The following is a 19,877-nucleotide window of genomic DNA, read 5'->3' on the forward strand; positions in this document are numbered from 1 at the left end:
GGAGTCAGGGTCCAAGCATAGAGTTAGCCTAGAAAAGGCTTGACCTGGTAGGACCTGCATCAGGTCAGTAGGACAAGATATGTGTCTGGCATAGGTACAGACCTCCCTGGCCTTCCCCCATCCTTCTCTACCCTCCATATAGGGCCTGGTGGTCTCCTGGGAGCCTGGCTCTGGCTGCTGTATGTCTTCCACTGTGGTATGGATCAAAGCCCATACCTCCCTTTCCTGTAACAGAGGAAAAGGGAGGGCGTAGGATAGTGTGGAGGCATGGCACTGGGGCATGCTGGTGGAGATGGGCTTGATAGGGTTGTACTGGGGAGGCTGCCTGCTACAGAAGCCTTTGCCCCCTGGCCTCTTTACTGCTTGTCGCTGTGTGTGGCCTCAGCCTGTAGTTCCTCTTCCTACATTCCACGCCAGCCTTAAAGCCCAGTCTCCATTCTGGAAGAATCCTGCCCAGCTCTTTTGCACCGTTCTTTTCCTTTCCACGTTCTTTGGATGGCTGCAGCTGCCACCCAAGTTGGGCAGACCTGCCTCTCCCTGCTGTGCAGGCTGCACGTAAGTAGAGTAGGTTGTGCCTCTGCCCAGTGGAAAGACAAACAACCTGCAGCCCCCTGCTATCTGCCTCTGACCTTTTCTCCTCTACCTTCATCCCAGCTTGTGGCCTTGGGGCCACCCCTGCCTCTGAAGAGCGGCCAGCTGAGGTACTGGGGTACTGTGAGGGGGTAGACTACAGACAAGGCTGAATGTGTGGTCCAGGGGGAAATTTCTTCTTTGCAAGGTAGACCCTAGCAGGTCTTGAATACAGGTCCTGTGCTTTGAGGCGTGGTCTGCTGAGACAGCAGCTCTGTGGGTGTGACAGATGACTTTGTCCTGCCCTTTCACATGTCCCCTTCCTGGCTGCTCTGCCACTTGGTGGCACATGCCTCGAGAGCATTTCAGGTCCAGTCCCAGGAATCTGGGGCAGCTCACCCAATCGTTTCCTGCCTCAGTTTCTCAAAATTAAAGAGTTTGCCATTCGCAGAGTGGTTATAATTAGAAGTTCCGGCCTGGTAATGGTGGTGCACCCCTTTAATCCTAGCACTCTGAGCAGGTGGATCTCTTGAGTTCGAGGCCAGCCTGGTCTATAAAGTTCCAGGACAGCCAGGGCTACACAGAGAAACCCTGTCTCAAAAACAAATGAACAGAAATAATTAAAAGTTTCGGTAGTTCGGGCCAGGATCCAGTCGGGCTGCTTATAGTTCTCTCAGGACCCCGCGCAGCTCTTCATTTGTAAGCACATGTCTGCTGAGCAGGTGCTGGTGCTGGGCACAGGGCTGGCACTGGGGCAGGAATGGTATTCATCCTCCAGGTATGTCATTACTCTACTTTAGGGAGGAAAGAAAAGGGGCTCCAGAGTGGAGGGCGCCCAGGGGAGGCACAGCAGTGAGGCCTGCTGGTAGACTCAGTCCTGTGGTGTCAGGATGTGTGCCTGTGAGTATGCAGGGTCAGTCTTTACCACCTGACTCGTGGACCACCATAGGGACAAGGACGTGGGCTCTCGTGGGAAAAGGAGATTAGGCCTAACTCTGAAAAGTGTAACAAGTCAGGGTTTATAGCAGGGGTCAGGTGGAAGTGTTTTTCTGTCCTGCCAGTTCCCAAATAATGACAGCAACTTACTATTTATAAAAGCTCAGCCTATAGCTTAGGCTTGTTCCTAACTAGCTCTTAAATTAACTCATTTATATTCATCTGTGTTCTGCCCTGTGGCTTGTGACTGTTACGTCTCCTGGAGTCTCCACCTTTCTTATTCCCAGAGTCCTCTCTTGTCCCCAGAAGTCCCTCCTATGCCTTCTGCCTAGCTATTGGCCATTCAGCTCTTTATTACACCAGTCACAGCAACACATCTTCACACAGCACAGATATATTCCACAACATGGGGGGAGGACATGGCAGGAGTCTGGGGATTCAGGCTGACGTCGGACCAGGGTCAGCAGATGGTTTCGAGAGCACACAGATAATGGGTATGGGTGACACTAAACTGAGAGCTTTTGCTAGAAGTGTTCACGTGGGCCTATAAGAAGGTCCAGGAGCCTGAATCAAGTTTGGCCAAGTGAAGGCTCCTTTTCTTTGGTGCCAGAAGTGGAGTCCAGAGCCTTGAGCTTGGTAGGCAAGTGCTCTACTGTAGAGGCAGCAAGACCTCCATGTTGGGCTCCCAGGATGTGATTGCCAAGGAGGGGCAGGCTTGGACCTTTGTGATACCAGAGCTGATAGATAAGATGGGGGTTCGGGGATGGGGAGGGCTGGAGGTGCCAAGCAGGAACTACGACAGGTTGGCAGTTGAGGCAAGGGTGGGCTGCTGTAGCGCCTGCACTATGGGATGGTACGCGAGCTGGGAACTAAGTTGGAAACATAAAAACACACACAGAGAGACATACAGGGACACGAGTCATCCTTGATACAAGAGTGCCAAGTTTATTGTGCTCCAGGGAAGCTTATATAGGGATCCTTAACTGATAGACATGCCCAGCTCTTGGGATCCTTCAGCTGCAGGCCTCACCAGAACCCACTCCCCTGCTGTCAGGGTCTCGTGCTCAGAGCAGCTGCAGGCACAGGTAAACAAGTTGTTTTGCTCAGTTCACTCCAGCAGGCAAAGGGTCTGAGGCAGGCAAAGAAAGTTAAGGGGCCAGGGGTCTGCAGCCCCCAACAGGCTGCACTTCTGGCAGCTGTGTGGTCCATGCCCAGAGCTGGCTGTTCCTCAGCCACAGAGCCTGTCTGCATGATGGAGAACAGCAGCATCCTTTTCCCAGAAGGGGCAGAAGTTGAGTACGGAGCCAACAGCTTTCTAGATGCCCCTTTCCAGCTGCCTTCTAAAGAAATAGAGAGCTCTCCGTCACTCGCATGTTCTCCCTTGCACCCCAGGACTGCATCTACCACATGGCAGCCCTGTCCCCACCACCGCCTGGTCCCACGTTTGTCCTCCGAGGCACACAGTCACCTGTGAACACGCTGCATTTCGGCCCACCATCCCAAGCTCTGGAAAGCCCACTCCTTTTCTCGGGGTGAGTAACAGCAGTCCTACCCCAAGCCCACGGTGATGTCCAGCACTGGATTTCCCAGAGCATGGTGCTTACCTAAGGTGCTGGCAGAAGACTCTGTGCTTGCCTGAAACACTGTCCACTCTGGAACTCCTTGGAGGAGCAGAGAGTTTTGCCTCTGTCTCACACCACTGAGTTCTGACAAAGTACCCCAACCCCAGGCCCTCTGGCCACCTCTGCTGACCTGCAGTTCGGAGTCAATTCTCCTCCAGCTGATGTATCGCCTTCCACTGGCTGTGTGTGGTGTTGGTCTGGAGCAGTTCAAGATGTCTACTGACTGCTGCCCCTGTCCCTGCCTTGCCTGTCTCCAACAGGTCTCAGAGTGGCCTGGTGCACATCTGGAGCCTGCAGACCAGAAGGACAGTGGCCACCCTGAATGGCCACGGGGGCCAGGGTGTGACCTGGTTGAAGACACTGCCCCAGGGGCACCAGCTCCTCAGGTGGGTCACAGCAGCACAAGGGAGCAGCAGGGGACCTCTGCTGGGAACTCTTTTGACAGGCCCCTGTGACTGTCTTTAGCTAGAGCAGAATGGCAATGAACCAAAGGTGTTAGGGGCATCCTGCCAGCTTGGCTGTAGTTTACAGAGAGTGTAGGGCTGCTCCAGCCTTTGGGAAGTAGACAGCTCTGACTTCTCTCAGGCGGGACCATCTTCTTCCCTGGGGTTCTCTGGAGGTGTCATCTGAGGTAGCTGACACCAGCCAGAAGGCAGCTGATAGAAAGGCCCTGGGCTGTGACTTAGAAGTGGGCAGAGGTAACCATACCATGTGCTAAAGGGACAGGGATGAATAAAGCAGAACCCAGGCTCAAAAGAGCTGAAAGTTCAGCCCTAAGGAGTCCCTGCTCGCCCAGGGCCCAGACACTTGGGTGGCCTTGGTCATAGGGCTAGGACCAAGCAAGTGTCTTACAAGGCATGAAGGGTAGCCTGGGACTGGCACGTATATAAACACCCTACCTCCTCCTAGCCAGGTGATAGTGCTGCAGTCCCACCTACAGTCCCCACTGAGGGTCAGGAGGCCTGTAGTGGGGGCTGCAGGTATGGAATGCCCAGGTGCATTTGCACTGCACTGGAGGCCACGGCCCACCAAGGCTGCCTGGCCTCAGCTGTGTTTGGGTCCAGGTTTCTCCGAGAGGCCCTGGAAGGGGTTGTGTGCTTTCATATCTAGCAGGGCTGAAGGACCCCAGCCCTACTTGCACCTGGACCACAAGAGCTGCACCAGCTAGCATTTCTTTACCTTCTTCATTATGAAGCCACTTCTTTCCAGGCTAGTGCAGGAGCACGCAGACCCTTTAGCACCTGAGTAACCACTGCCCAGTCAAGTACAGCACCGCAGCACCACCCGCTGTGCAGGTGGCAGCAGCCCAGGGCTGCTAGGCTGGCTTGCTGTGTGTCTTAAAAAAGGGCAGAATGGTTTTATGAGTTTTTCCTAACTTTAGGTTAGGAAAACAAAGCAAAAGACTGCCAGGTATTTAATACACACCTGTGGTCCCAATGCTCAGGAAACCGGGCAGGATTGCTGTGAGTATGAGGCCAGTTTGGGATATACCACTGGTTTCTGCCAGTTTTTCTACTGAACTGACTGCATCTTTCTTATTGATATGTAAAATCCTTTTTATATTTTAGATAGCATCATTCTTCTATCAAAGATTATCTCTGCAACAGGGTGACATATGTTTATACTCTATTAGGGGTGACTTCGTGGTAATGGAGTCACGTTGGCCAGACTGTCCCTATGTGGTCGGGCGCCTGGGTCTTATGGAGGAGACTGCACTAAGACATGAACATCCTTGGCCTATCTCCAGAGCTCACTGTTGCTTCTTTTAGACCCGCAGTCCCTCTGGGGTGTGCTGCTAAGGTTGGGATTCAGGCAAAGCCCGCTGCCCGCCATCCTTTCTGTGCTTCCCCTCCAGCTGAGCTCTGTTGACATCAGTGTCCAAGGTCACAGACAGGAAGCAAATGCTAGCAGCTACACAGGGACCCTGGGATCGGTTCCCTGGTCTGTGTTTCTCATGATCTCGGTACTTTTCAAGGGCTCGATAGAATGCCTCCAGGTTCAGGATAAGACTGAGGCCCTGGGTTTGGGAGGAACCCCAGTGTGGTGACTGCCAGCCTTGTGGTGCTGGGGGTGCATGAGTCTCTGTCTCTCCTTGGCAAGTGAGACTGGCGTTGGTCACATAGGTGGGTGGTGCCTGCTGGACCCACTATCAGCATTCAATGAATTTCCCTAATCTGAAAGCTTATTTCTTGTTGGTTTTTGAGACAGAGTCTCACTATATAGTTCTGGCTAACCTGGAACACCTTACATTGTAGACCAGGCTGAACCTGAACTCACAGAGACCCGCCTCCTCGGTGCTGGAGTTAAAACCATGTGCCACCACTCCCTGAATAAAAATCTGAAAGTTGTAGAGTGTCATGTCGGCTCTCAAAAAGTTTCAGATTTCAGAGCTTTTCCTAGTTCCTGTTTTCAAAATAGGGGGGTTAACTGGTGAAGTTTACACAAATATTCCAAGCTCTGAAAATACCTGAGCACTTGCAGTCCCGTGTGTTTTAGGAGGTTCTTGTGCAGGGCCTGATGGCCTTAGCAGACAAATGAAACAGAAGATGCTGTTGGCAATGAGCCCTTTAAAAAGTGGGGAAGCAGGAAACTTTTATCCCAGTACTCAGAGGCAGAGGCCCAAGGATCTCTGTGAACTTCAGGACATCCAGGAACTATATAGAGAGACCTTGTCTCAAAATACCACCTACCCTCCCCCACAAAAAAAAAAGGAAAAGAGGCCCCAACCCATAGTATTTCCTAGGTCCCTGAGAAGCAGGTCGTGGGGGGGGGGGGAGGTGTCCAAGAATATGTAGGTCTGTTAAAGCCAGCACAGGCCCTAGAACATTCTGAGGACACTCTGAGCCTGTGTTAATACCTGGTTTTTCCCACTGTTGGTAGCTTCCTGCAGTGGCTTCTGCCTGAAGTAGTTCTGTCTGGTGTATTCTCATGGAACTCTGTCTCCCTCACACCTGCTCACTCTATTGGTAGAATACTGCTTTAGTCGGCAAGGAAGAGCTGTCCCTGCTTCCCCTTTCTTAAAGGGCTCGCTGCCAATAGCATCTTTGTTCATTTGTTAATGCTGCCTTCCTTCCCCACGCTGCAAGACCCTTGAACCCCATCTTGGCTTTTCCTTACTCCAGCTGTAGAATCAACGTCTCTCCAGAAACCTGGCTGTTGTGCTTAGAAAACTGATGAGTTTTGGCACTAGGCTATCCATGGGTGGCACAGGGACAGAGACTTGAACCTGCATGTCCATCCTATCCTACACACCTGTGTTCATCCGTGTGTCCTATCTGCATGTGTCTGGCTACACACATGTTCATGCTGACCTCCAGGTTCTGACATGACCCATAGTTATGTATGCTCACCAGCTGTACCACAGCTCTTTGGAAAGGAACCACGTCCCTACATCCACTACTGCTCCACTATTTGCTCAGCCAGAGAGGGAGAGCCAGTGCCTGTAAGGATCCCGGCCTGCTCAGGGCCACTGTTTTTACAGTTATGTGAATCTTTAACCGTGTAGGCTTCAGTCAGCACCTCCCTGTGTGCCTCAGGTCAGCCTCTGTTTGTCTTCCTGAACCAGTGCCCTGTTATCCACACAGTCACAGTACAGTCCTTCACAGGCTGTTGCTCAGCTGGCTGGGCTGTTTTCATTGTGCACAACGACAGTCACACTGTCTGTGGGTCCGTGGGTTTGGTACAGCACTGCCATGTGTCCATTTCCTCAAGAGCTACCCGCTGTGGTCAGTTCTCTCATGGTTCTCCATCCCTGTGCCTACTCCTTTTCTAGAATGCCACAGGATTGTAGTTACACGCTACAGAGCTTCAGGTCTGGCTTCTTTCACTTAACAAATCGTGGCTCAGCTGCCTTCCAACTGTTGCATGTGTCAGCAGTCGGCGCTGTCCCTTGCTGAATGGCACTCTGTGGCACAGCATACTTGGCCATTCTTTTGCTGCAGAGCAGCTGGATTTTTTTCCAGCTCTGGTGGTGACGCCTGGAGCTGCTCTCAACATGCTTGCATGGCATTTTGAGTGAATGTAGGTCTCAAATGCACTTTGGAAGAGACCCAAGTGAGATTTCTGAGTCCTTAAAGGCACTTTACAGAGAAGAAAGGGGGTGCAGATATACTTCAGTGGCACTGAACGGCAGGAGACTGGTCATAGGTGCATGCATGTGTCCATAGTCTTAGTCTACTGAATTATCTTGGCCTCAGTGCCAACTCTGCTGTGAACCCTGAGGGAGAAGTCCTCTTCAACTGAGGCTGGATGGTGCAAAGCTTACCTGGCCTTCTTTGGAAGGGCTATAGGCCAGATACCAGTTCAAGTGGGTACATAATGCTCACAGTGTCTCATAGACCCCCTCCCCTTGTTTCATCAGCCAGGGCCGGGACCTGCGGCTGTGCCTGTGGGACTTGGCAGAGGGCAGGAATACCATCCTGGATGAAGTTCAGTTGGACAGTGTGGGCTTCTGCAAGAGCTCTATCCTGGCCAGGGGACAGCTATGTTGGATGCTTGCTGTGCCTGGGAAGGGCAACAGTGAGGTAAGGACCAGCCCTCATGCATTAATGACTCTGGATTTGTCTTAACCAGACACACTTGTCCTCTCCCAGCAAGGAGGACCACAGGACTCTTGTCAGGTCTGCAACTTACCTGCTTCACTGCAGCTCCAACAGCCTCAGGCTGATGCTCAGCCTGGTCACCTGTGAGCTCTTAGCCTTCCAGGGCAATGGTGAGAATCAGGAAGGGCTCAGGCAGACCTGATACTCAGCATAATGCTGTTCCTGGAGGAGAGCCACTCAGGGCTGTGTCTAGACCTGAGTGTTTGTACACACACACACACACACACACACACAAGCAAGCATGTCTATTTACATATTCATGTACATGCATGGCTGTATACAGAGAGGGACCTCCAGAAATTGGGGGCCTGGATGCACTGCTAGCCTGTTGGAAGAGGCAGCAGAGACACCAGTACAGTGAAGCAACAGGGGAATTCACACACGGGTGGAGCTCTTGAAAATGCAGGTTCTGGAGGCTGAATGAGCATGGGAGTGGCCAGGGAAGGGAGGATAAAGCCTACATTTCAAAAGCCAGAATGAGAGCAAGTCTGGAGGTAAGAAGAGGTTCAGAGGAACTCCTGGGCATCCGAGGCTTCTGTGAAATCCGAGGCTGTTCTACAAACTGGCAAAAAGGAAAGGAACAGGGAAAAAAGACATTTGAAAATGGCAACCCAGCAGCAGTGAGGCTTGAGCAACAGGGAGTCCCAGGAGATGGATCCAAAACCAGAACCCTCTGCTTTCTGTAAGAGTAAACTAGCCCTGTCTCAGGCTTCTTCCTATAGAACTGCCATTACCCTGTATGCAGAGCTATGGGTACAAGGCATGGCCAGTGATGAGCAGCCAAAAGGTGAGGATTGTGCTTCAACTCAATACATGTACATTCTGGAAGTGATGGTGCATGAGGAGGCAGAAGTCACAGATACAAAATCTGCAGAGCCCACAGGCCATGACAAGGACTGTCCCTACCTGAGAACTCAGGAAGACAGAGGCTGGAGTGTAAGGGGTCTCAGGTGGGAGTTATTGGTGAACTTAGGGCTGTCTAGGATCCCAATCTGGGATTTGCATTGAGAGTGTAGAAAGCTCAGCATCCATCCTACATCAGAAAAGCAGGTTCCCAGGGTCAGACCCAGGGCAACTACCTTGCCTAGCCTGATTCTCCAGGCCTCTGGGAGCCAGAAGAGCAGTGCCTAGCCTTCCTGAGCGTGGAGCCTCCTACAGACACTGGAGCTTTCCATCTGGCACCCACTGCCAACTTTTGTTTCCAGAAGGAAAAATGCTAAGTTTGGGCAAGTGTGGCCACCCAGACGGCCGCGAGGGGTGGGAGCATGCTCTCAGGCATTGTTTGGGCCTAAGCCAGCTGTGCTTTTCCAGGGCCCAGTTTAGGCAGATTCCTGGCAGACTGGAAAACAACCATTTGCTCAGGATATGCTGGTAGCTTCTGAAAATACAACGTCCGGCTGTTCAGATGGCTCAGCGGTAAAGGTGCTTGCTGCCTAGCCTGACAGCCTAAGTTCAATTTCCAGACTGCACATGGTGAGAGATCTGTGTCATAAAAGCTGTACACATACGCAGAGGGAGAAGGGGGAGGGAGGGAGGGAGGGAGGGAGAGAGAGAGAGAGAGAGAGAGAATAAAAACTGTTTTGAAAATCCAGCACCACCTGCACTGAAGGCTAAGCCAGGAAGCTGGTTAAAACTGTGCAGGAACCTGTGACCTCCACAGAGGAAGACTGTGCTCATCAGCAGCCTGAGAATAACTGAGCTCTCTTAACCCTCAGAGTGGCATCTTGTGGGTCTGTGGCTTGGGGTGACCTGGCACTGCCTGGCCTGCTGTACAGGCGGAAACAACTCCCCCACCCCTCACATTAATAAAACTTTTAACAGGTTTTTGGCAAACTGGCAAGAAAAGTATATGTAGCTCCTAATTGGTGATTTAAATGCAATCATGAACAAATAAATGCCTGTTACTATCTCATTATTTATGAACTAGATCTGCTTGGAGACAAAATGACTTTTCTTGGGCAGGAGCCAAGCCTAACCCAGTACACGGGCCTGATCTGCCAGCAACAGCAGGAGCTGCCTGCTCAGTGCTGCTGGCTGTGGAGGACCATGGGCCTGAGGAGACAGGACTGTGGATAGGATCTCCCTCCCGTTTTTTCCTTTCTGGCCTGGGAGCAACTCTAACGCACACTTGCTGGCCCCTGTCACACTGTCCATCTCTGCTTCCCCTGTGGCAGTCCTACCTCCTATTACATGTTTTCCTCTGTCCCGCCTTCCTCCATACATACCCCCTCCCCATGTCTTGGGCACTCTGCCCTTGGGTGGTCTGCTGTGTAGTCTGACTAATCATCAACTCCTCTGCCTCCTTAGAACCATATCTTCTGGGCACTGTCCTGCTTACCTGTCCCTGAAGCTGCGACATCCATCCTGTTGCCTTGCCCTCTACATCCAGGGCCTAGGACTCTCCCTTATCATCTCCCACAGGCAGCCAAGTGTTCTTCGGTCTATCTCCCAAAGGCCTGAGCAAGTTTTCTCCCACTACAAGGGCAGGGGCTATAAGACTCAGCAGCGGATAAGACAGGGCTGTGAACCATTACTAGTGTTGGCCTTTAGAAGTCCAATCACTGTGGGGATTCTGGTGAGATTACCCTGCCAGAGAACACCCTGGCCCCCATTTATCAGAAGTGGGCATATCAGCAGGACTCTAACCAAAGGACCAGGTTGTGTGCTTGCCATTCTGCACTGCCTGAAAGCTGCCCTGGACCCAGCTCAGGTGACTGACATAGAATCATCTCTGTGACTGTGACAGATAAGGTTGTGGCATGGGTTGGTAAGGACAACACAGCTGTTACTTGCCCAGGCTCTGGCCTCTCAGACATTGTACCAGTCTGGCCATCCTGGGTATATTCTGTCTAGTTTATACCTTCCATCCCTTTGGAGCGCTGATGCCTTGTGTGCAGACTTGGGCATGCTAAGCAGGCTTGTATTCACGCGCTTGCTAGTTGCCATGGAGAATTTCTCTTGCTGGTACCTAGAGAAGCTCAAGGATTCCGGAATCCACTCAGCTCACATGACACCAGAAGGTACAAATAGGCACAGAAGTGCAGTAGAGCCCCAGGCGGTTAAAGGGCATCGAAAACATTTGGTTTGTACTGGGATACAGAATGTCACGTGGGGCCCTTCTGTTCTGCTGAGCTCACAGAGAGGTGACACAAATGAATGAAGGTACCAGGTTAGCACCTTAGATAGAGGATGTCTGGGGACCCAGTTTAGTCTGGTCCTTGTGGATGGTGCTGGCCAGCATATAAGCAGTCCACATGGATTTGCATACCCACCTGGGAAGCTAGCCCATAAGGCTCATCTCAGCCCAGGCACACAAAGGCCTGGCATCTAGGTAGTCTAGTTTGGTAAGTCAGGTTCTTCGGTACCAGGAAACCAGGATTCAGTGGAGCTGCCTTTAGCTCTGGCAACGTGGTAATTTTCTAGGTGGGTAGTGGATGAGTCCCAGGCCTTCGACACAAGATTTTGCATCATTTTATATGCCTGCGATTGGTCAAAGAAGGCCATTGCAGATTCTAACTGAGGCAAGAGAGACAAGTGAAGGAGGGAGGACGGGCAGAGTAAGCAGGACCAAGTTAACCAGGCCTGCTTTGCCCAAATGACAAACTGGGGCAAGGTGTGCCATAACTGCTTGCTGGTGAAGGGCTGGTCATTCAGGAATGATGTGAGCATTTGTTTTGCAAGGACCCCAGGAGCATCTAAGCCCTTTAGCCTGTGCAAACTAATTAGAAGGCTCTGCTCTCAGGTCCCTGCAGGGAAAGGAGCAGACAGAAACTCACAGCAGCCTTGGCTAATCGCCTTAAACGTCTCTTGTTTGCATAGCATAGACTCGGCTTGGCATCAGCCCAAATCAGCTTGTTTTCTCACTGTCAGGTTCAGATTCTGGAGATGCCATCCAAGACGTCAGTGTGCACCCTGAAGCCGGAGGCAGATGCCAAGCCAGGCATGCCCATGTGCCTGGGGCTGTGGCAGGTAAGACAGCGTGCGCCAGCCACACCCGACAGCCCTGAGTCATGCCCCACTCGGTTGCATTTGTCATCAAACCTATGGGCACTATCCTTTAGAGAACATGTACCTGTTGTCTTCTGGGGCCCAACACTGACTGGACATCGGCTTCTTCTGGGCTCCTGCTGGAAACACAGCAAGGAAATCACCCTCCACAGGCCCTGGCCGGCTTGCTCCACAGTGCCCAGATGTGACTGTGAGGACGGGACAGTTAGGTCAGCTGTGGAGCTTGCTCCCAGAAGAACACATGCCCTTTTCCTCAGCACCTTGGTCCTCGCCTCTGCTAACTGATGTCAACAAGCCTGCGTGGCCCTCACTGTTCTGGGCATTCGCTCTTTCCACTTCTCCACCTTACAGAGGTCTCAGGAACGTTAGCATGACAGTTTCCCCGTGGCCATTCCAGGGAAGTCTAAACTGTAGCCATTTCCTTTGTTCTTGATAGTCGTTTCTCCTGGGGCTGCTGCAAAAGCTAAGACCCAGTCATCACAGCCTAAGGTCTGGAGTCCCTCCCTTCACACAGAAACAGGCGCAGACCCTTCTCAAGGTGTCCAGGTCAGCATCTTTTACTCCTGGGTCTCTATTTACTGTGTCATTGCAGAAAATCCAGGAAGCCTCACAGTCTTAACAGGTACAGACACCACAGTGGGCGGGTCACAGGGCAGCGTCCATGCGGGGAGGGGTTGTAACCCTTTTGCCATCTTCTTAGTTCTCATTGGTGATTTCTCCCTCGTGGCTTGCTGCCTCCTTGAACACTTTTAAATGTGAGGTGAAGTGGGCATGACCACATGATTCAGTTTGGAATCGCCCGCATGACCCACAAAAGCATGGGAGGGCACCTCTGTGCCTACCCCAGAGGTTCTCTCAGGACGGAAGGCAGAAAGATGTCTGGCCTTCTTTCAACTGGCTTTCCTTGCAATTTCTTGCTTTATTTTTTATTTTTATCTTATACGTATGAGTATTTTGGCTTCATGAATGTTTGTGCACCACTTGTGTGCCTGGTGCCTGTGGAAGTCAAAAGATAACTTCAGATCCCCTGGGATTGGAGCTATAGAGTATTGTAGCTGCCATAGAGGTGCTAAGAACCAAGCCTGGAACCTCTGTAGGAGCAGCCAGTGCTCTTGACCACCGTGCCACCATCCCTCCAGCTCTTGCAGTTTCTTTCTTGCTTTCTTCCTTTCTTCTTCTTCTTTTTTTTCAAGACAGGATTTCTCTGTGTAGGTTTGGTGCCTGTCCTGAATTCTCTCTGTAGACCAGCCTGACCGCGAACTCACAGAGATCCGCCTGCCTGTGCCTCCTGAATTCTGGGATTAAAGGTGTACCACCACCATCCGGCTTCTTGCAGTTTCTTAACTGAGAGGGTTAAGTTTAGATTTGAAGTCTTGAGTAAGCTGATCCTAGTGTTCAGCTTTTGCTGTGCAGCTTCCTGGAGGAAAGCCTTTGGAGAGCCAAGGCTCCTGAGAGCCTAGCTGACAGAGCTCCTGGGCCCATGAGTTTGCAGCCTGACTCAGGGGCAGAGCCTAGTTCTTGGCTTCACTGTCCTGATGGAGCTTCTCGAGAGTGTCTGGGCACTGGGAAAATAAGTGTGTCCTCATCTTGCCTCCTGACTTTACTCACACTGAAGTACCGAAGGAGGTGACCATGGTACACACAGGCCTGGCACAGGCACCTGTGGCTGCACCACTCCTCTTCTGTACCCTGGAAAACGTGGGTCTCTGCCCAATCGTGTAAAAATTCCATCAGAGAAGAGAAGTGTAGAAAGGGATGTACCAACTTGTTACGGTAATTAATATGGTTGACAGAAGGACAAATCACAGTTTTGTTGGTGATACAGATCCAATGTGAAGCTCACAGCTGCAACAAGCCTCTGGTTATAGTAATGCTCTTTGTTTTCTCCTAAATCCAGAAGTCCTAGGGTATGAGCTCACTGGTGTGAGTGTGGAAAGTATCCTGACCTGGTGCATCTTCTGAAACACTCTTGCCCATCTTTAGCTTATGCTCTAAAGTAGCAGTCCTGCATTGCCACAGTAATAATCACAGGACAGTAGGCTGTAATATCACCAGTACCCACCCTCACAGAAAGTTCCCGTCTGAGTCTTGGGGCCTCTCAACTGAGCTGTGCACACCACTGGGGTTCCTATAGGCCTGGTCTGCTACTATCTCTCAGGCTTATTTCAAAGGGCCAGAGAAGCTACCAGACCAATCTTTGTGTCTAGGTCCCCGCTGAAGGCGAGGGGAACTGCTAGGGAAGGCAAGGCAGGGTGACTTCTTATCCTCAGTCCTGCAGCGTCAAGGCTGTGACCACCAGGGACACTGTGCAGCCTGTGGTGCCTGTCACTGAAGGCTACAGGAACCAGGGAGATCCAGTAGAGTGACGTGATTGGGGCTACACTATGGTGGTAACTGGCCGGGGCTGAAAGACCAGACATACCTCCTAGGCCATCTGGCTCCTGAGCTGGCCACCCTTGGTACCATGGCAGAGGGACCTTATTTAGTAGCTCCTGAATAATCTGTGTTGCTCAGAACTCAGTCACAAGCTTTGTACAAGCCAGTTAGAGCTGACACCAATGATGAGGACTCTGAACTGCCCCGACTCAAGACAAAACAAAACAACAAACAAACAAGGAAAGCTGCAGGGGGAAGAAGGCAGCGTAGCCAGAGCTGTAGAGGTGGGTATAGATGTCACCACAGATCACTGCTGGGGCCCTAGACAAGTAGTGAGAGGGTTCTCTAAATGGGCTTCTAGGGTAGCATCTACCAGGGGCCCATGCTGTGGGTGGTGATTAAGAGTGGCAACAATTGGTCTGTATTCCTGGTTGGGGTGCAGAGGGTTCTGGGATTCTTGAGCCTGGTGCTGCCCCTGTCCTGGTCTAAACAGCAGCAAACACTGTAGGCCTGCACAAACCACTTCCAAGCAGATGACCTGAGAAACACCAGCAGCAAGTTCCTCCTGTGACAGAACTCAGGGGCAGTGCAGCGGTGCAGCCAGGGCTCCTGCAGAGCCAAGCAGAACCACTCTGCGGGCACTGGGCACTGCCTCTTAAGGCTGTGGTCAAAGGACACAGTGTGGACACTGGCCCTAGCAGGGAGGGATGGAAGATGATACGAAAAGTAAATTGCCCAGGAAACACAGGAAACGTCATGTCTCCTCCCAGGAGCCCCGCTCCTTCCTATTCTGTATATGTAAATCTGGATCACCAGTGGGATACACCCATTTACAAGCCATTTCTGGACATATAGGGGCCCTTGGTGGCAGCTCTGGCCTTGGCAAGTTCACTGTTCTTGCGGAAAATCTGGTCATTGTGTCGTCCTTTCCTTATCATTGCCATCTTCCCAGATGCTAGTCTACAGTGTGCCTTGCCCCCACCCCTCCACCAAGCTTACACTACACCACACCTCAGCCACAGCCCAACCCAGAGAGCTCTGGCCCTTGTGCTGTTTGTTAGATGCATGTCGTAGGCCTCTGGCTAGCCCAGGCCTCCTTGCTCAGCCCTGTGCAGTTTCTCTTGGGCTGCTGTGCCGTACAGGGACTGATGGCATGTCCCTGAGGGTGACTTGGAATCCTGAAGCACTCTTCTTTTGTAGTTGTTTCAGAGGCTAAATAAACGAGCGTCAGCCCAGGGCGCAGAGCCCTCTGACCCTCGCCCTCATCCATCATGATAGTGAGGGCCTCTCACACCAAACTTCCAAAGGGGGTGGGGGGCTCCTGCAGCTATGTTAACAAAGCCCAGAAAGTCCATCCCCGTGAGCTTGCAACTTTCCTGCCTCGGGTTCTAGAAGATGACTAGTCTCAGCCAGGAGGGACTTCAAGTCTTACATCTGGAGGAGATAAGAAGTCTGAGTCCATCCCTGGCTGCCCCAGGGTGCTGATGGGTGGGTGCCAGTGGGTGTTATGTCATCCTTGCTTTGGACAGGATCCAGTGTAGGTGAAAATGCATGACAGTGTGAGTTCTGGGGGCTCAGACTCCACCCCCAGCTCCTCAGGTACTGAGCAGCGGCCCTGCCAGCCCCTTGAGAGGGATGTGGAAGCCTGATAGGTTACATGGAAAGCAAAGGGACTCTTGCTGTGACCAGGACACCCCCGTTGTGGGCATGGCTGGAGAGAGAGCTGATCCTGCAGTCTTAAAGTTCAGTGAAGACAAGACTGTTTGGGAGCCAACCACTGTGCCGTTCCCTACAGACTAACTCCAGTCCCCGCCCACTCCTTCTGGCTGGCTATGAGGATGGATCGGTAACCCTGTGGGACATCTCAGAGCGGAAGGTGTGCAGCCGAATCGCCTGCCATGAAGAACCTGTCATGGGCCTTGACTTCGACTCTCAGAAGGCCAAGGGCGTCTCAGGCTCTGCCGGGAAGGTACTAGCTGTCTGGAGTCTGGACGGCCAGCAGTCCCTGCAGGTCAGTGCACAGGCCCGGGCCTCATTTATCCTGCTCTGCACTAACAGTCTGATAGGCCGAAACAATATTTAGGCATGAAGAGGAGTGGCTGCAGTTCCCTAGCTAATTAATCACTCGGAGGCAGTAGGGAGCAGGGGCCAGTGGGCGTGAACTCACCATTCACATGGTTTGGGTTTCTCCTGGACCTCGGGTTAACAGCCATCAAGTCTTGTCCATCTAGAAAAAAGGCACGTAGTGTCCAGGCAGACCAAACTCCTTTGTGAAAACTCAGAGGAATTTGGTCAGTAAGGAACTGATTAATCAAAGGGGAAAAAAAGGAAAAAAGAAAGAAAAGAAAAAGAAAAGTTATGGCAAATCCTGCAAAGCAATGGCCTGGTGGATCTGTAAGCTGGTCCTAGGGACACTGTTGCTCACAGAGCACAGGAAAGCCCACCAGGCAATAAGGCCTTGGAGGAGCAAGGCCTGCTGGAGACAACTCCACAATGTCCTGTATGGCCCCAGGATTGCCTCTGTCCCCTAGAGTGCAGCATAATGGGCCTAGCTGGCTTGTTCCCCATTTGGGCTGGAGAAATGATGGCAGGGGTTGTGAAATATATATATCCAGGACTTGGTTTTGTACAGGTCTGGCAGACTGTAGGCTACCAAGACACCACAGGTGGTCTGGATACACTGACTAAAGGCAGGAAAGGCGCCTGTTATCTGGAGTCTCAGAAAGCAGACCTGGCTGGCCTTGGCCAAACAGTGGAAACAGCCCTGGTGGGAGAGCCACGTGCCCTATGGAATATCATATGGCTGTAGCCCAGCTCCCAGTCTCACTGGATTGGCTAAAGCAATAAAGTCAATGGGGGGCCATGCAACTCTTCTTTGGGGGCATGGTGGTCCAGGTTGTCTCCACCCAATAGGAGGCATCAGAGGTCATTACTGCACTTTCCCAAAGTGGGAAGGTACCTTGCTCAGCACACTCACACCGCCCTGCTCAGATCTTGCAGCCAAGGATAGGGTTTGCTTTGTGCACATCAGGCCCAGGTCTAAATGACTTACCCCAGTTCCTGAGGGGTGTGGTGGGGAAAGTCAGGGCTAGGTTGGTGCCAGGTGCCACCCAGGTTCTTGAGGGCATCACTAAACCCAGGGTAGAAATTAGGGCCTTATGAGGCCATTCTGGGAAAGGGACTGATTGTGGACAGTAAATAAGGGGCAGAAGAAGTCCCAGATCAAAAGGAAGCTGATGTGGAATAGAACCATAGAGGTACCCAAAGACCATATGCCATGGCTTGGGCATAGTGACTGTAGCCAAGTAGGGGCAGATCCAGGAAAGTAGAGACAGCATAGGTAACTTGGCCTCCCCACCAACAATGCCTAGCAGAAAAGGGAAGGTGGGCAGTGAGACCCAGCGGTAAGGCGGGCACATACCCATAGCACTAAGCATTAACCATCTCTAGGGTCCAGCTGCGCTGGGCAGATAGTGGATTGAGAGTAAAACTGTCCTGTATGTCCATCCATCCTTCCCTCCATGTCTGAGAGACCCACAAGTTTCCTGTAAAGGGAAGGGTCTCGAACCTGCAGAAGAGCTCCTAAGCCCCCAGAACCATGCCCTGCATGTGAGCATAAGGGAAAACACAGTACTCGACCACTGCATCTGTATGTCCTGAGTCCCCACCTCACTAGGTGCTGAGTCCAGCAAGTAGGCTTGGGGGTCTCCTTCACACACCCTTCCTGCCTCTGAGGCCTGGTAAAGGGTAGCGGCACCACCCTGTGGGGTCCAGCATCCATCCTCTTGTGGCTTGACTCATCAGCCTGAAGGCAGAGGATGGACACCTAGGCCCCTCCTGCAAGAGCTGGGCATCTCCTACTCTCGTATCCTGCACCCGGGAAAAGTCCTTCCAGCTCATATCTTCTTGGAATCTCCCTACATGTTTGGGAAACAGCTGCTGGAACTTAAGACTTAATTTATGGGCATGTTTCAGTCCAGAGATGCACTTTTACTCTACTAATGAATTGAAAAGTTAAAGCAGAAGGGGAGCTAGGAACTGCAGCCTGGAAGTAGTTGGGGTGAGGTGGGCAGGGCCCGACTCAGCAGTAGACATCAAAGGAGGTAGGGAGCCCCAGGCCCCCTGCTGAGCCTTGCCTTCCTGCTTGGGAGGGTGCGAATGACTCACGAATCTGATGAAGGCCCAGAGCTGTTTAACCCAGAGTCAGGTCCAGTGCTGGCCTTAGAGCCCCAAAGATCCTCGGTCTTATAGCCCAGGCCTCGGGGAAGGAAGCATCTGGTAATTTGCCAGGGCAAGCTATTTGAGGTCATTTTTAATACCTGAGAGCCAGTGAGATGGCCTCCAGTCCACAGCATCCTTGCTGGTGCCATGGCACCAGAACATGGCCGCCCGCCTTGGCCCACGCCCCACTGGTTCAGACGTGCTTTCCTCACATCCTCCTGCTAAAGCCTCCGAGGAACCCAAATCAATCTCCCAGCCACTCGGGACACAGATCCCTGGCTGAGGCGCCCGCAGCCTAGCATGGGTAATCAGAACCAGATGGTGCCGCGCCGAGCATTCCTGGCACCTGAGGTCATGAGCTGTAAGAGCCACTGGTGGCCAGAGAGCCTTTCTGGAGGGTCCTGAGCCCAGGCCAGGGCTCAGGCAGGGAGGGGTTGCTATGACCAGTAGGATGCCTGCGGAGGACAGCATACTGGAGAGTGCCTGGCGAACCTCGGGGACGTTAGCTCACTCCTGCCTCCCTGAGGTGGCTCTGCTGCTAGCCATCAGGTTTGGGCTTAGATACAGGTGGTACCCAGGCCCTCTCCTTCCTCCACACAGAGTAGGGCCCACAGCCTTGAAGCAGGGACTGATTTACAGCCCGTAGTATTTTAGGTCGTTAAGTAATAACAAGGCTCCCTTACCCAGATCAGCCCAGTGTGCTGAGCAGAGTCCCAGCCTTGTATCCATCTGCAGTCCTGGTTGTGCCACAGTCGTGGCCTCAGGAGAGCCACTGGGGCAGCTGGTCAGAAAACTGTAGGGTCATCTCCATGGGTACCAAGAGGGCCTGTACATACTGGAGCAGAACATGAGGTTCTTCTCACATCAAGAGCTTGTAGGGAGGCAGGAAAAAGTCAGCATGAGACCTCTTTGCCTCTGAGGATCACAGTCGGGGCTCAGAGTAATTAGCAGCAGGCATAGGGTTAAGAGCTGCCCTCATCTCTCTGGAAATCAGCATTGTAAGTTCCTAGGACAAGGAGGCAGCAAGGAAGTGTCCTTGAGACAGGGCCCTGAGTGGGTCCCCATGGGGCCACTCTGTACCCAACAGTCCCCTCTCTACTTTGGCCAAGCCAGCATTCCCAGAGAGACAAAGATAAAAGTGTCAATACAGTCCGATGTATAGGTTCCCAGCCCCCAGTTCCCCAGGATCATATATAGCTCTCCAGTCTCGGGAAGAGCAACCAGGTCTGTCTGCAGGCATGGGCGGGCCCCACATGCATGCTCAGGCACACCACACCACAGCATCTGCTCCACACCCTGCCCTGGTGCAGGCTTTGCAACCTGTGTGTGGAGCCTAGTGAGGACAGAGAGCAATGGAGGGTCCACAGCAGCAGACAGATGCCTCGCACACAGAGGTCCCACCTGAGCTTGCTCTTTTAACTACTGTGGCCACACTCAGTTGGGAAACATTTAGAATAGGCTGGGGCTCTGCCAGATGAGAACGTAGAAGATGGACAAAATATTCAGGCCACAAGAGACATCAGAGGGACAAGAAGAGGTGGTC

The 19,877-nt window shown here is 52.3% G+C and overlaps 1 protein-coding gene across 1 annotated transcript in view; it reads left to right on the plus strand.

The window, feature by feature from the left end:
* The window catches only part of Gnb1l (G protein subunit beta 1 like), a 78,825-nt gene that overhangs the window by 46,348 nt on the left and 12,600 nt on the right, over positions 1-19,877 (plus strand). The window contains exons 3-7 of the mRNA XM_041678363.1: positions 2,899-3,038; positions 3,389-3,514; positions 7,489-7,651; positions 11,600-11,698; positions 15,909-16,124. Of these exons, the coding sequence (XP_041534297.1) occupies positions 2,914-3,038; positions 3,389-3,514; positions 7,489-7,651; positions 11,600-11,698; positions 15,909-16,124 (729 nt within the window). The 5' untranslated portion in view covers positions 2,899-2,913. The remainder of the gene's footprint in view (positions 1-2,898; positions 3,039-3,388; positions 3,515-7,488; positions 7,652-11,599; positions 11,699-15,908; positions 16,125-19,877) is intronic.

This window comes from Microtus oregoni, unplaced genomic scaffold (genome assembly GCF_018167655.1).
Source record: "Microtus oregoni isolate MIOR12 unplaced genomic scaffold, Mior012 000029F_ref0000214, whole genome shotgun sequence".
NCBI lineage: Eukaryota > Metazoa > Chordata > Mammalia > Rodentia > Cricetidae > Microtus > Microtus oregoni.